The sequence below is a fragment of the Calliphora vicina genome, chromosome 2 (genome assembly GCF_958450345.1).
Source record: "Calliphora vicina chromosome 2, idCalVici1.1, whole genome shotgun sequence".
Classification (NCBI taxonomy): domain Eukaryota; kingdom Metazoa; phylum Arthropoda; class Insecta; order Diptera; family Calliphoridae; genus Calliphora; species Calliphora vicina.
In genome coordinates, this window is record NC_088781.1 from 104299262 (window position 1) to 104315108 (window position 15847).

General features: G+C 31.5%; 1 protein-coding gene across 3 annotated transcripts in view; it reads left to right on the forward strand.

Annotated features, from left to right (window-relative positions):
• Window positions 1-15847, forward strand: part of LOC135952557 (phospholipid-transporting ATPase VD) — a 110648-nt gene that overhangs the window by 39206 nt on the left and 55595 nt on the right. For 2 of the 3 annotated variants that reach the window (XM_065502559.1, XM_065502560.1), the window contains exon 3: window positions 6518-6538. The exons of the other annotated variant lie outside the window; for it this stretch is intronic. In XM_065502559.1, the coding sequence (XP_065358631.1) occupies window positions 6518-6538 (21 nt within the window). The remainder of the gene's footprint in view (window positions 1-6517; window positions 6539-15847) is intronic. 3 annotated transcript variants of the gene reach the window in all.

Consider the following 15847-nt stretch of genomic DNA (forward strand, 5'->3'; position numbering starts at 1 on the left):
GGCAGACAGTGTCATTAGTTGTAGGATGAGGATTTATGAATTTCTGTTTCCAAATAAACTTTTAAATTATTGGTTTTGTTAAACAGTTATAATTACACGAAATTGGGCGTTAAATTGTATATCTAAAAGGTGTTTTTTAAAAATAGATGCGAGTATTTTAGTTTTTCAATTAAGGTATTAGGTAAATGGCATTTAAAAAGTCGAGGACGTTTTAAAATAAGTTTCATATTTTTAATAATTCTATTTTTTTTAATTTTTATAAATATAAAAGCCTGATTTATTTCATTTATTCTACTTCATCACAGTTTTATTTTATTACACACTTCATCAACATATTTATTTACTTAATTACTTTCATTAAACTATTTAATCGTCATTAACATTCATTAATAATCCCTCAATTATGTTGTACACAACAACACCATCCATCCATCAGTCTTTGGTTTTCCATTTAAATTGTAAACAAATTGTTTATGACTTTATTCTATTGGCTTTATTTTACAAAAAACATTAGTAACAACACTAATAAAAACAAGAACAACAACAATAATTTATCATAATTCTTATCATTTTATATTATTCTACAATTCTTTGCACTCACTCTCTCACACACTTTGATGGTCAAAGACAAACATGACCTAATTTTTTTGTTTTGTTTTTATTATTGTTACTGTTTTGTTGTAAATTACATTACTTTAATGTACAGATAGATAGACATACAGACAGACATACAAATAAACAATCATAAACATTACATATAATCATACATATGTACATAAATATCTTACAACATCATTAAGAGAGCGAGAGAGCAAGCATAAGAAACAAAGGTAAACATACATATTTCATGTAATGCTCATAATAAATTCACTTTATAAATAAAACAAAATTAAATAAAAACTAAAAGCCGAAAATCATATAATGGGGTTTAATGGAAAAGAAAATGTCCAGGAAAACTAATAAAACCAGAAAAAAAAATAAAAAACAATTTGCTAAAGAGCACAAATACAAAAAAAAATAATGCAAGCAAAACAATGACATATCAGAAATTTAGTGGTGAGAAAAAGTAAATCTCCTTATATCTAAAGTGATGAAAGAAAATTACGGCGACCCCAGCTGGATGTCTCAGAAATATTTATAAACCATTGGTTCTATAACATAAACACATTCTAAAAATCGCTTGGCACCTCATGAGTTAAAAGTTTAGTTTAGTTTATTTTGGAAGGGGTGTGCACGTCAGATAACACGAAAAAGTCTGGCTAGTTCATCTGCTTCCTCATTTCCCTGTATGTTACAGTGCCCTGGTACTCAACTCAATCTGATTGAGTAGTGTACCAATAACTCTTCAAGAGCTCTTCTGCAGTCCTCCACTAATCTAGAATGAATCGAATGACATTTCAAAGCCTTAAGTCCCACCAGTCTACATAAATTGTCACTACAGATACCTCTCACAACTCCATGGGTTTCCAGATCGCGAATATCTCTGCCTGGAAGACGCTGCAATCGTCAGAGAGACTATGTGACCGTTTAATATCGTTGCCGACCATATAAACCCCGGCCCCTGTACCAGAGTCCATCTTGAATCCGTCAGTGAAAATTGCACCCCCTTCGAACAGTTGATCGGATCCAATCCATTCATACCTACTGGTCGAGAGCCTATGATCAGAGATTCTTGTAGGAATAATTTCCTGACCGATAAGACCTGTCTCATTCAATATTCTAGTGTGACATATCGGCATTGGTTTCACTAACGAGGTCTCAAATAGCCTATGTTCCTTGTCGCCACACTCTCAACATAGTTCTCAATGGGTAGTAGGGGTATATCCAAGACCGCCTGTGGGGTGCTGCCAATGGCATCTGTTATACCTGTATATGCACACCTTTGAGCTTTGTTTAGTATAATCCTATAACTACGTTTCTCATTGACTCCCACCACACTGTACAAACATAAGTAACAATAGGCATAACAGATGTATAGGTCCAATTTACTATACTTGGTCGCAAACCCAGTTCTTGACAATGTAGTTCCTGCATGTATAGTGGGCATTAAGGCCCTTCTTTAATCTTTCGTGAGTATGTATTTAGTTTCCATGATAATTTTCTATTAAGGAAATATCCCTAAATACTTGGCTCCCTCTGATAACATCAGCTCGACGATATTTAGTTTCCGCTAATTTAATCTCTCCATCCTGTATTTCCTGGTAAAGAGCAACAATTCTGTCTTCGATGGGTTTACACCATAACCGTTATATTTTACCCAGGACGAGAGATTACCATGTGCTTACTGCATGATGTCACTGATAGCGGAGAGAAAATTTCCTTTAATCAGAATCACCACGTCATCCGCATAGGCTACTATCTTTCTACCTTTAGACTCAAAGATTTTGAGAATAGAGTTTACCGCCAGTAGCCACAAACGAAGAGAAAGAACTCCAGCTTGCTGTGTTCTTCTCGTCTTCTAACTCGTCTTCTGAGTTTATCGTCCCCCAAGGTTGAGTTGATCATCCTGCTATCATCCAGCACTGAAACTATCCAACTCACCAGGAAGTTATGACCTCTAAGTTCTTCTAACGAATCCCTAATAGCCTCTATCTTTAAGTTATTAAATGCTCCTTCTATATCCAAAAACGCAGCTTCAAACTGTGCTATATACAACCCACCACCTCATGAACCGCACTCTCAACAGACTTATCCTTAAGATAGGTATGCTGAGCGTTGCTAATGAGATCGATTATCATCTTCTTAGATGTAGATCTATCAGTCGTTCTAGTGTGTTCAAGATAGGCTAATAGGTCTAGCCTTACCGGCTGTAGGTATGAAAACTACCTTAACCTCACTCCACCTCCTGGTCTTGATCTTAATGTAGAATTTCAGACTTTTTTTTTCGAAAATGTCAAGTTCAATAGAACTTTGTTATATATGAATCAATAATCATTGACAGTCTATGAATAAATAATCTTTGCATATGATCCCCAAAGTTATTTCAAGACAAGTCAAATCCAATAAAATTTATCTGCATTTCTTCAAAAAGGGACATTTCTCTCAGCATCATTAGAGCAACAAATAACATGTAAACTTAAATAAGAAAATTCAACCGAATAATTCTGCAACACGAGTTTTTACAGTTCGGTTAAAAGAGTGACTTTTTGCGAACTCAAAACATAACTATTTTTATACCCTTCACCTTCGAGAGAAGGGTATATATCCTTATAGATAGCGGAGTCGATTAAGCCATGTCTGTATGTCTGTCTGTTCTCCGGAATTCTTCCGGCTCGGTTGCTATTTAAAATCTATTTTTGGAGAAAAAAAATTTAAAAAATCAAACATTTTTTTTTTTTTTTAAATTTTTTTTATTTTTAAAATTTAAATTTTTTTTTTTAAATTTAAACAATTTTTTTTAAACATTTAGCGAAAAAAATTTGTTGGTGAAAAAAAAAATCGTAATAAAAAATATTTTTCCGATTTTGACCCATTATAGGTCCAACTTACTATGTTTTTATAAACGTCATTACAAAGGTCTTTGAAATATCTATCATTAGATATCCATATTGTCTATATTAATGACTTAGTAATCCAGAAATATGGCCAAAAATAGGTCAAAAATCGAGGTTGTCCTGGTTTTTTCCTCATATCTTAGCCATTTGTGGAACGATTTTGCTGATTTTAAATAGCAAACTTCTCGAAAGCATGCCTGATAGAATTATTGAAGATTTGGATCCCGAAGATATCTGGGGTCTTCAGAAACTTGATTTCAACAGACAGAAAGACAGACGAAAGGATCCAGAATATATATAAGGAGTGAGATCGAAAAATTCTTAACACACGTTTTTCATTACATTTTTTAACCCAAGTATTATTTGAATTTTTTTTTGATCAAGTTACCTTTGAAAAACATGTCAGTTATTATGTGTAATGTCAATTATATTAATTTTTTTGTTAATCTGATTAAAATGAGTGACCAGAAAAAAGTGCGTACTGAAATTATTAAATATTTTCAACAAAACCCAACTTGGTCTTACAAAAAGTTGGCCAAGCATACAAAGGTCTGCCGTCAAACTGTTTCCAATGTTATTAAACAGTACCGGGAGAACTTGTCAGTTGATAGAAAACCTGGTTCAGGTAGAAGGAATGGTCCACATGATGTTTCTAAAGCCAAAAAAATAGAACGCATTTTCAAAAGAGCTCCCAACACATCCGGTAGGAAAGCAGCCCGGTTAGCTCAGTGCTCGGACTATTTGGTACGAAAAGTTAAAGCTAATGCAGGTTTAAAAACATACAAGGCTCAAAAAGTTCCTGACAGGAACGCTACTAAAAATTTAGAGGCCAAAAACAGAGCACGGAAATTGAAGTCAAGTTTTATAAAAAAATATTCTTGCTGCATAATGGATGACGAAACATATGTTCTGGCAGATTTTTCGCAACTTCCAGGTCAAAAATTTTATGTTGCTGATGCTCGAGGGAATGTTGAAGAAAAGTTTAGGACCCAAAAGCAGACAAAATTTCCCAGAAAGTTCTTGGTATGGCAAGCAATATGCAGTTGCGGCAAAAGAAGCCACTCATTTGTTACAACGGGCTCTATAAATACCGAAATTTACATCAAGGAATGTTTACAAAAAAGGCTGCTTCCATTCATAAGACTTCATAATGTGTCCACTTATTTTTGGCCTGACTTGGCATCCTGTCACTATGGCAAACAAGCCCTTGAGTGGTACAAGAACAATAATGTGGTATTTGTACCAAGAGAGGCAAATCCTCCAAACTGCCCGGAGCTAAGGCCAGTGGAGAGATATTGGGCTCTTGTTAAAAGAGAATTGAAGAGTACAAAAAAGGTGTCCAAAAGTGTGGTAGATTTTAAACGGAGATGGACTACATGTTCGAGCAAAGTGACAGAAAGCACTATAAAAACGTTAATGGAAGGGTTTCCGAAAAAGGTTCAAAATTTCATCACTAGTGATTAAAACTATAAAAATAATTTTTTTTGTAAATTGTAATAATAATTTCAATCAAATAAAAAAAAAATTAAAGCTGTAAGTTTAGTGGTTTCTTTTTTATAAACATATATGTATGTTAAGAATTTTTCGATCTCACTCCTTATATTATAGGGTCGGAAAATTATATTATGGAAATTACAAACAGAATGACAATCTTATATATACCCTTCTCACTAAGGTGAAGGGTAAAAAAAATATTTATTTAAATCTTAGCTACAATTTTGCTAAAGAATGATATGAGAATTCATCAATGGTTCTTGAGTTATAGCTAAAATTAAGAAATTACAAAATATTGTGCAGATGTTAAAATGTTTTAGAGCTCAAGTGTTTACCGTTACCAATCCAAAATTGATTGGCAAAAACTTGCAGTCATTGTCTATGCAGTTAAGAGCATAGAGAACATAGAGCGGAAACTCGAAAAAAACTCAAACAAAAAAATTACTCAAAAAAGTTACACATACGAGTGTTGTTATACCCTTCAGCTTCGTGAGAAGGGTATATATAAGTTTGTCATTCCGTTTGTAATTTCTACATTTTTCATTTCCGACCCTATAAAGTATATATATTCTGGATCCTTATAGATAGCGGAGTCGATTAAGCCATGTCCGTCTGTCTGTCTGTCTGTCTGTCTGTCTGTCTGTCTGTCTGTCTGTCTGTCTGTCTGTCTGTCTGTCTGTCTGTCCGTCTGTCTGTCTGTCTGTCTGTCTGTCTGTCTGTTGAAATCAGTTTTCTGAAGACCCCAGATATCTTCGGGATCCAAATCTTCAATAATTCTGTCAGACATGCTTTCGAGAATTTTGCTATTTAAAATCAGCAAAATCGGTCCACAAATGGCTGAGATATGAGTAAAAAACCAAGACAACCTCGATTTTTGACCAATTTTTGACCTATATCTGGATTACTAAGACATTAATATAGACAATATGGACATCTAATGATAGATATTTCAAAGACATTTGCAACGACGTATATAAGACCATATCAAGTTGGACCTACAATGGGTCAAAATAGGGAAAAAAAATTTTTAACCCGAATTTTTTTTTTTTAAAAAAAAAAATTTTAAAAACCAAAAATTTTTTTTTAAAATTTAAAAAAAAAAAAATTTAAATTTAAAAAAAAAAAAATTTAAAATAAATTTTTTTTCAAAAAATGAAAAAAAAACAACTAACAAAAATTAAATTTTGTTTACCTAAAAATATTTAAAATTTTGAAGTATAATTTGGTGAAGGGTATATAAGATTCGGCACAGCCGAATAGCACTCTTACTTGTTTTTGTTTTCACATAGTTTTTTTTACTAATACATTCTCACCACTTAGGTTTTTGACAACTGAGGTAGGTCTTTGGCAGGAGAGTTTCCGCTCTATGTGTTTTCTCTATGGTTAAGAGTAAAATTATTTACGATTTTTGAGTTTCTTTAAATAATTCAAGTATTTTGACATAATGAAATTATAATTTAAACTACATAATAGTTTCGAAATTTACAATTTAAGCTTTATTAATATATTAATTTTATTTTATATTTTAGCAATCTGAAAGTTTTAATACAGTGAGTAAAAATTTGTAAATATGGTTATTTTGTGTTAAAATGTAGAAAATTAGTATTTTGTGTCTTTCTATATATTTACTTATTACATTCTATGTGTAGCTAGTTTATGTTTAAGATTTACATTTTTCTCTTAACCAATAATCACTTATTTGTAAATATTTGAAATGCAACAACATAAACAGATTTTGAAACGAAAAACTATAAAAACAAAAAAGAATAAGTCACCAGCAGGCGCGAATCCAATAAAAATTCATACTACGTGTTGTTGTTACGTGAAATTTGTACTGAATCACAACAAACTCAAAAATATTGCAGTTCTTTTTTCACTGCATTTAACACAAAAGCAAAAAAGTACCCGCATGTCAGTGCGTGTTATTTGTCAATACTTTTTGTTTTCAATTTTCTTTTTTTACATACTATTCATAATTTTAATGGATTTTTATGTGGAAAAGTGTATTGCATTGAAGTGTTTTATGAATTTAAAAAAGCAATGATTTTATTTTATGCCAAATTGTGTAGTTTTCTTTTTAAATTTATGAGATATTGAGTTTTTTTTTTGTAAAAGTAAAAGGTAGACCTTTAGAAATCGTCTGAAATGGGAAAGTACGTTTTACGTTTAAATAATATTTTATTGATTTTTATTGAGAAAGTAATTCTAGTTTATTACATAGTATTTATAATAATCAGAGATTCAAATTAATTAATTCACTAAAATCTCAAAATTTCAACAATTCCTTCTATCAAAAAGCTTAATTCAAAGTAATGGTAGGAAAGTACTCAGTACTCAAGTTTTTCCCGGTACTCAATAGCAAAAAAGTAACTATGTACTCGATACTTTCAGAGTTGTATTTTTCAGTACAATAAGCGAAAAAACTTCAATAAGTGTCAGTGAAAAAATGCAACTATGTTTTTGAAATACGAATTTTTCCAAATCTAATTCAAAGGCATTTATTTGAATTGAATTCATTAATTGTTTAAAATTCATAATGGAATTAATTCATAGTAAAATTCATTCAAACTTTGAAAGTTTAATTTTTGTTTTGTTAAGTCAAATCTAATGCAAATTGCATAAAAATGTGATTTCTTCATTCGATTGGTTTTGTTTCAAAATTGAATTGAATATTTGATTGTCTAAAGTCTATTTGTTATAGATTTGAATTGAATAAAAAAAATAATTCAATAATTGTTATGAAGCGATTTTGCAATGAATGGAAAGAAAACTTGTCAGTAATTTTATAAATAATGAATATTCTCAAAGGAATGAATTCAATATTTTTGAAGTACTGAGGAATTAAGCCTATGAATAAATTCGTAATGAATTCTTAAATAAAAATATTAAAAGATAAAATTTAATTTGATTTTGGAAATTGAATTAAGAATTAATTCTTTCGAACCATTGATAATAATGTATATTTATTTAGCTCATTATCACATGTTTTTTCCAATTTCAAAATCACTGATTTTGATTGTTTCTTCCTTTTTATGTAAAGTTAATTTTTATACCCTTCACCTTCGTAACAAGGGTATACATATATAAGTTTGTCATTCCGTTTGTAATTTCCACAATATAATTTTCCGACCCTATAAAGTATATATATTCTGGATCCTTATAGATAGCGGAGTCGATTAAGCCATGTCCGTCTGTCTGTTGAAATCAACTTTCCGAAGCCCCCAAATAACTTACATACACGATTCATACATTAATATCTCCGGAATTCTTCCGGCTCGGTTGATATTTAAAATCGAGAAAATTGGTCCACAAATGGCTGAGATATGAGGAAAAACCAGGACAACCTCGATTTTTGACCTATATCTGGATTACTAAGTCATTAATATAGACAATGGATATCTATCTAATGATAGATATTTCAAAGACCTTTGCAACGACGTACAGTGGTTGACAAAACAATGGAAACTTTTCAAAATATTTCATTACTAGAGGTGTGTTTCGGGTCGTTGTCGTGTTGGAATCTCCAAACTAGGGGCATATTTTCCTCAGCGTATGGATACATAACATCGTTTAATATGGTTCTGTATCCTATACCTGTCATGGTATCTTTTATAATATGAATTGGGCCCATACCTTGCCTGAAAAACATCCCCATACCATAATATTGCCACCGCCAAACTTTACAGTCTTATTTATGTACTTTGGATCTAATCTTTTTCCCTTTGGTCGTCTTACAAATGTTCTCCCATCACTGTCTCTTAAATTGTATTTAGATTCGTCGGAAAAGAGGACAGTATTCCATTTCTGTATCGACCAGTTTAAATGATCCCTGGCAAATTGTAGACGAGCAGAACGGTTCTTTTTAGAAATGAGTGGTTTTTTCACAGGACGATAGCAACCAAGACCAGCCTCATTTGCCCTGTGACTAACTGTTCGGGTACTTATTTCTAATTTTAGGCTATTAAGAACCTCTCGAGGAGTTATATTTGGGAATTTCTTCAACTTTCTCGCTATTAAATTAGTCTTACGAGGTCTTTCACCTAAATGTTGAGTTTTTACAGAACCGGTCTCACGAAATTTCTTTATAATTTTTGAAACTGCTGATTATTTATTGAATATTTGTCACAGATACTTTTGTTGTTTTAAACCAGCTTTAAAATCGTTAATTATTTTATTTTTTAAGTCTTCACAAATCTTAACTTTAGCCATTTTCGTTAACTTAAAAAAAAGCAATTATGCGAAAAACTTAGAAAAAGAAATTGTGAAAAATTACCAGAATTTAAAAATAAAATAAAATAACTGTAAACAGGATGCTTTTTACATCGTTCTTTTAAATATTATTTTCGTTTTACACTTCTTTCTTGCGGAAGTTTAAAAGTTTCCATTGTTTTGCCAGTAGCGAAATATTGAATATTTTTAATTTTGTTCCCTTTTTTCAGAATATAATTAATTATATTGTTTGTTTTTCAGTTAATTTATATAAATACAAATAAATACTAAAAAAAAAATTTTATTTTAAAAAAATATTTTAAATTTTGGGCTACATATAGAATATTTGGAAAAGTTTCCATTGTTTTGTCAACCACTGTATGTACATAAGACGTATTGGACCTACAATGGCTCAAAATCGGAAAAAAAATATTTTTTAACACGAATTTGTTTTCACAAAAAAAAATTTAAATTTTAAAATAACAATTGGAAATTTTTTTATTTCCAAAAAATAAAAAAAAACAACTTTGGAAAAAAAAAATAAATTTTGTTTACCTAAAAATATTTAAAATTTGTATTTTGAAGTATAATTTGGTGAAGGGTATATAAGATTCGGCACAGCCGAATATAGTTCTTTTACTTGTTTTAATATTTTATTTTAATAAAAAAAAAAAAACGTTTGTGCTTGTACTTTCTGGCAACTCTTCTTGTATGATTTCAATGTGTCGGAATGACAACATGAATGTGCATGTGTTTAAATAAACTCTACATTACATTTTAAAGAATTTTGGCTAAATTTAAAACATTTAAAAAATTCCCTTTCACAAGCATTTTACCTACTATTTTTGTTTTGTTGGTATCGTTAAAAATATATTCTTAAATTAACAAAATTTATAAATAAATTGCAAAAGAAAACAACAAAAAAAAAGTTCAATGAATAATGAAAACAAGTAAATAAATGCAATCAACAGGTGTCAGATGTAGTTGCTGCTAAGTATTGCCACAAAAAAAATTAAAGAAAAACTCAATTATTCAGACAACAGCGAGCAAGTCAAGTCATTCATATAGAGATGTATTTATTACAAAATGTTTGCTGTTGTTGTTGGTGTACTGGTACTTATTTGAGCAACAAATGTGCAAACATTTCTACATACTTGTATAAATAGTATTGACAGATAGATAGATACATTTACATTTAATTTATACAGATGTAAACATTTTACTTACAAACATGAACATTTGGTGGTTGCTATTACATATTTCGAATTTCAAGAAGTGCGGCACGAATTAGTTTGGCATTTGGTATAAAACTGCAACTCCGAAAATTTGAGTGAAATCGTAAAGTCCTGAATTATGAATACTTGTACTTGTACCTAGTGTTGGGTATTATGTGGTCAAGCTATACTATAATTTATTTCCATACAATTGTTAATGAATACAAATTCTGCTGAGAATTTGTCAACGTGTCAACAACAAACAGCTGGGTTCTCCCTTTGACAACATGTATGTATGAATGTTTGTTATACTCGTGAAATTCAACAATTCACTGTTATAAGAAAATACACCAGCAACAACAACAATAACAAGAAACAACTGCAATAACAACAATCGTGTTGAATTTAATATGATTGTTTTTTTTTTATTTCAACATTTGTATGCATACTCTGCTCTCTCACTCACCTCACGTTGCTCTGTGTTTATGTTTGTTTTTCTTGTTGTTGTCGTCTATGTAAATAAAATGCTAAACAAAAACAATACTTTGCTAATAATTATAATAATATTAATGTAATTAGTTCAATTAATAATACCTGGTACTATAATATAAGTCTTTGCATTTATATGTTAGCTGCTGGTGGTGTTATTAAAAAGCAAATTAAAATATTTCTTTTTTTAATTTTTATTTAAAAATAGAAAGTTTACATAATGTGCAAAAATTCCAAACTTGTTGTATGCAGTGTTGTAATCAACAGGGCTGCATTTTATTTTTTATATTTGCTTTCATTTCAAGAAAATAACAAGTTGGATTAGTTTTTGTAATTTTTGATTATTAAAATATGAAATAGGTAGAAATTGTTTTATAATTATTGAATTTGTATTTGTCATGCTGATAAAGTGCAGTGGTTTAAAGGAATGAACTATAAAAAAATGGTCTTATTCTGCCCTCTTATACGGAAAAGCCGCTCGACCTAAGTCTGCACCAACTAAGTTCCATTTGCTCTAATGCCCTTTAAATAATAAATATTTATAACTTGGCATGGATATTTGGCATCAGTGGTAAAATAATACGCAGCAACAACATGGCCGCCACAGATTGTGAACATCGACCCGCCCTTAATGTAAAAGGCGGACAACACTATCTTACTCTTCTCTGGATAACCTCAACCTGTATAACCTCACGAGAGTTCAGCATTAACTGGACACATTACACTGTGCTAGTTGAAAAAACTGTCATGCGGGTCACCCGGTGGGTTAAACTAATTCGGGTACGCTGAATTCAGTGGTGCTAACCATATCTTTAGGTTAGCTCGTATTTTCGAGATATACCTTTAAGAATTACCTTTAAGAAAGGGTTTACGTGTTTGTAATCTTGATTTTATAAAAAGAAGATGAAGCAAATATCCCCTAATAACATTTTAACATTTTTCCCACATGTTTACAAAAAGTCTTCTATAATTTTTCTAATTCTTAAAAATTTTATACATTTTTGAAAAGAAGACACAATTTCCTATTGATATATAATATATGTATATATATCTTAACTTTTCCACTAGTCAAATTTATGGATTCAAAATCAACAACAAACCGAAAAGTTACATAAATCTTGCCGTTTTGTTAAAACGGCACTGCATTGCCGACTATTGCAGTACTAAACATAGAAAACAGTGCACGATGTAGCTAATTACTACGAGTTATATTTCTTATATTTTGTGAATAAAATTAAAAGTTGTGGACAGATTTGAATAATTTAGGGCCATGGTAGGCGTTCATATTGTTGAGGTTACGATGATTTTCGTCAAACAACCCGAATGTGAACAAAAGAGCGTAATAGAGCGTAAAAATACACACAATTCATTCAGTTTATTGATGTTGTTGTGGATATTTTATTTTTTACCCAAAAGAGCACACAAATTAAATGCCTCTTTTCTAAAAAAATTTCGAAATTTTTTTAGAAAATATTTTTTTTTGCCAAAAAAAATATATATTTCTAAAACGACTGCGAAGATTAAAAACATATTAAGCCTTACTTAAAGGTAATTTTATTGTGGAATTTCAGGTTTTTTCATTTTATTGAAGAAACTAAACAGTTTTTGAACTACGCGAATATATGTTGTGCAACCTCCTTCATTTTCGAAATAACGGTATATCTCGAAAATACGAGCTAACCTAAAAAAAAACGCTTAGCACCATTGAATTCAGCATACCCGAATTAGTTTAACCCACTGGGTGTCCTTCTTGACAGAAAAAAAGTGTCAATTTCGAGCACAGTGTTATCGTTGATATTATGATAAACAAAATCATCTTATCTTTTGGATAATTACGATTTGGTCAAATCAAGTTAAAAAATTTAAAGTTAAAATTTGCCCAAATTGGAAGAAGCAAATTTATTATATAGAGTTGACTTGGTTACTTAACGATTTGTTTACGGTAAATTTCAAATGAATGAATGTATAATATTTCTTGGTTATTATTCAACGTTAAGCGACTCCTCGTATCAACCGAAACTTGTAGCTTTTCAGAAGGAATGGGGTTTTTAAAAATTCTTGCCCAATTTAATTTGAATATAACGGATACCAATTTCCAATTACTTCTCACCCTTCATAGATACAGTTTATTTATATTTTCTAGCATCGTGTATTTTAACATTTTAGTTGATTCCATGATAGTACAGGGAATTGATAGAGGAAGTGATGAATGGTTTCCTCTTCATCACCACACCTTCTCCAAATATGGTCAGTGTACGGTTGTATCTTCATTAAGACATATCTTAGATCCTGTAACAATCCCCAATTTAAAGAATACTCATGCATAGTAAGCTTTTCAATGTCCTGTTACTCAAGAATTTCCTTTGTTTACATTTTGGAGAATTAATTCACAATGTGTAATGTGTCTCCATCGAGTCTGAATTTATATCTCATCGTCATGTATACAAAGTCAAGGTAGTGTATTCCCACAATCGATGTCTGTATCAAGATCCACTAAGACACGTGATAATTCTTCCGCAGTTTCAATACGTATTGTTCTTTAAGCACTTGTAGCTCTCTGCGACAACGGCTATCTCTTGGCGGAATGTTTGTGCTGATCTCCACATCTAGTGCCATTTTCTTTATTTGAATCGTCGGTAAATACTCCAATAGCTATGAAATATGTAATTCCCGAAATTTACAGAGGCAACCGATTCGGAAAACATCAGATAATCACAATAAACAACTGTCGGTGGGGTGACCAGGATATTTTGGGGACACACCGACAGATACACAAATTTTCAGAATCTGAAACCATTAGACCAGTAACTTTTGGATCTTATAATATGACGGCAGACCTTCCCTTAGATATGGAATGTTGTTAAATGCTCCATCTTTTCAACTTAACATAGAGGCCTTTAGGAAGACAAAGGGGAAAAGTTAAATCTACTTCGATTATAACGAGAAAGAAACTGAAGCAACCTGCAAATTAGGTGTCAATTAATTTGCTTTATCTCGTACCAAATTATTGGTATCTTCTCTTCTTTCAAACTTATTACTCAGCATCACTTATTTGCAGGACTAAAGTGTAAATTTTAGGCAGACAAATATTGGAACCGTCGCTATTAAATGGAGTGAAAGTTAAACTCTCCGCCATGATAATAAGTATTACAGTGGAATTAAAGTACTCATGCAGCTTCCAATCTTATTAAAGATGTGGAAATAGTTGTAAGACCATTAAATTCCGGGAAAACAAATCTGTACTTTAGTTAGAGAAATATTGGAAACGTCGCTATTAAACTCTCTGACTGGAATTATATTTGACATGCTGACTTAAATCCTATTGAAAATATACGCAATAGTTCTCGTAGCTTGGTGATTGATACTAAAAAAATTAAGTTTCTTTAAAAAATCTTGAGAACATTTCCTCTGAAAATTACGGATCTTAGTGTATCCGACTCTATCCAATGCCTCTTTTTATTATCATGTCTGACATCTCTAACTACTGCTCACAGATATTATGCTTAATATGGGGACTCATCCCTTCGTTTTTTTGCTTTCAGACGATACCATTCAGTCTCCCATGATCATTCATACGACGAGGTTGTGTCAAATTAAGAAGGAGTATGAGTAATAGTTTTTTTTGATTTCTCTAAGTCCAATTTTTTAGAATCATACAAGCTCAAATTAAAATTTTAAGGCTTTGCTAAGCAGCACATTATAGGATCAATCGGTTTATTATCCGTAAGTACTGCATATTTGAAATCTTTACGAAAGCATCCAAATAATCTGTGAAATAGTTGGAGTATTTTGTTATCCTCGGTGTGGAATGTGAAATTTTGTTTAGCCTGCAGAATCAATGCAGTCCTTTTTTGTAGCTTAAATTGCTGTTATTAAGAGTGTAGAAAAAACTGCTTAAAAATTTTAAGGATATGCGACGGATATTTGATTTTATATCGACAGTCAGACTGCCATTACATTTTTATTGGCTGCCGATAGGATATCCTTTAATGGGTTAGTTTTAAGTTGGAGCTTTACTGTAGTCATGAAATGACCAAATTACTGATATATCATTGTATTTCTGATATTTCAGCCTGAAATATACTTATCTACATACACAAACCTTTACCAAAATGGACGGTACTTTGAAAAACCACCATTTTAAGTTTGAGAACAAATGCTTTTAGAATTATAAGGGCAATTCCACACTGGATATATTAGTATGTCCTATATACGAGGAGATAGTAGTGTGAGCTTTACTGTTGTCGTGAAAGGACTAAGTGCTGCTTCACACACGTCGAATTTATTTGAACAAGTCTTTAGGTTATGGAAGAGATAGGAAGAAGAAGAGGAAAATCTTTGCAATCTCCTTTCCTCTCTCATCTACAAGCTCAAGACATGCCCATGTAAATTTGACGTGTGTAAACCAGCACTAAGAAGGTTACCAAATTACTGGTATATCACTCTCTTTCTGTAAACTGATAATTAATTAGAATTATATGCATCTATATAAACTATTAGGTTAGTGTACCGTACTTAGAAAATCTACCAATTTTAAGTTCTTTGAAAAGATTCTGAGAACATGGGTGTTGCGGTTGGGATTCCCGCTAACGAATCTGGGTGTTTCTGTAGACAAGCCAAAATGCTTCGCAGTTATGGGTGCAACTCCGCAATAGTCCTCTCAATGGAGTGAGATTGGTGAAGCCTAGATACTAAGAGACAGAACAGACACATTATTATATTTAATCTGCCTTAAGTGAGCGCTGAGACTGGGCATTCCAGTTTTGCATGCTTCCCTACAAACATCTGTTTTGGCTTGATCATGGATCTCTTTATGGAGTAAGCTTAATTACACTTCCCACACAAAACTCCCAGGTCCCCCCAAATAGCTGCAAGTAGTCAGTTGTCTGTAGAACCCAATCTAAGGGCGGCTGTAGAGTCACAGATTAACTGATTTCAACATTTACA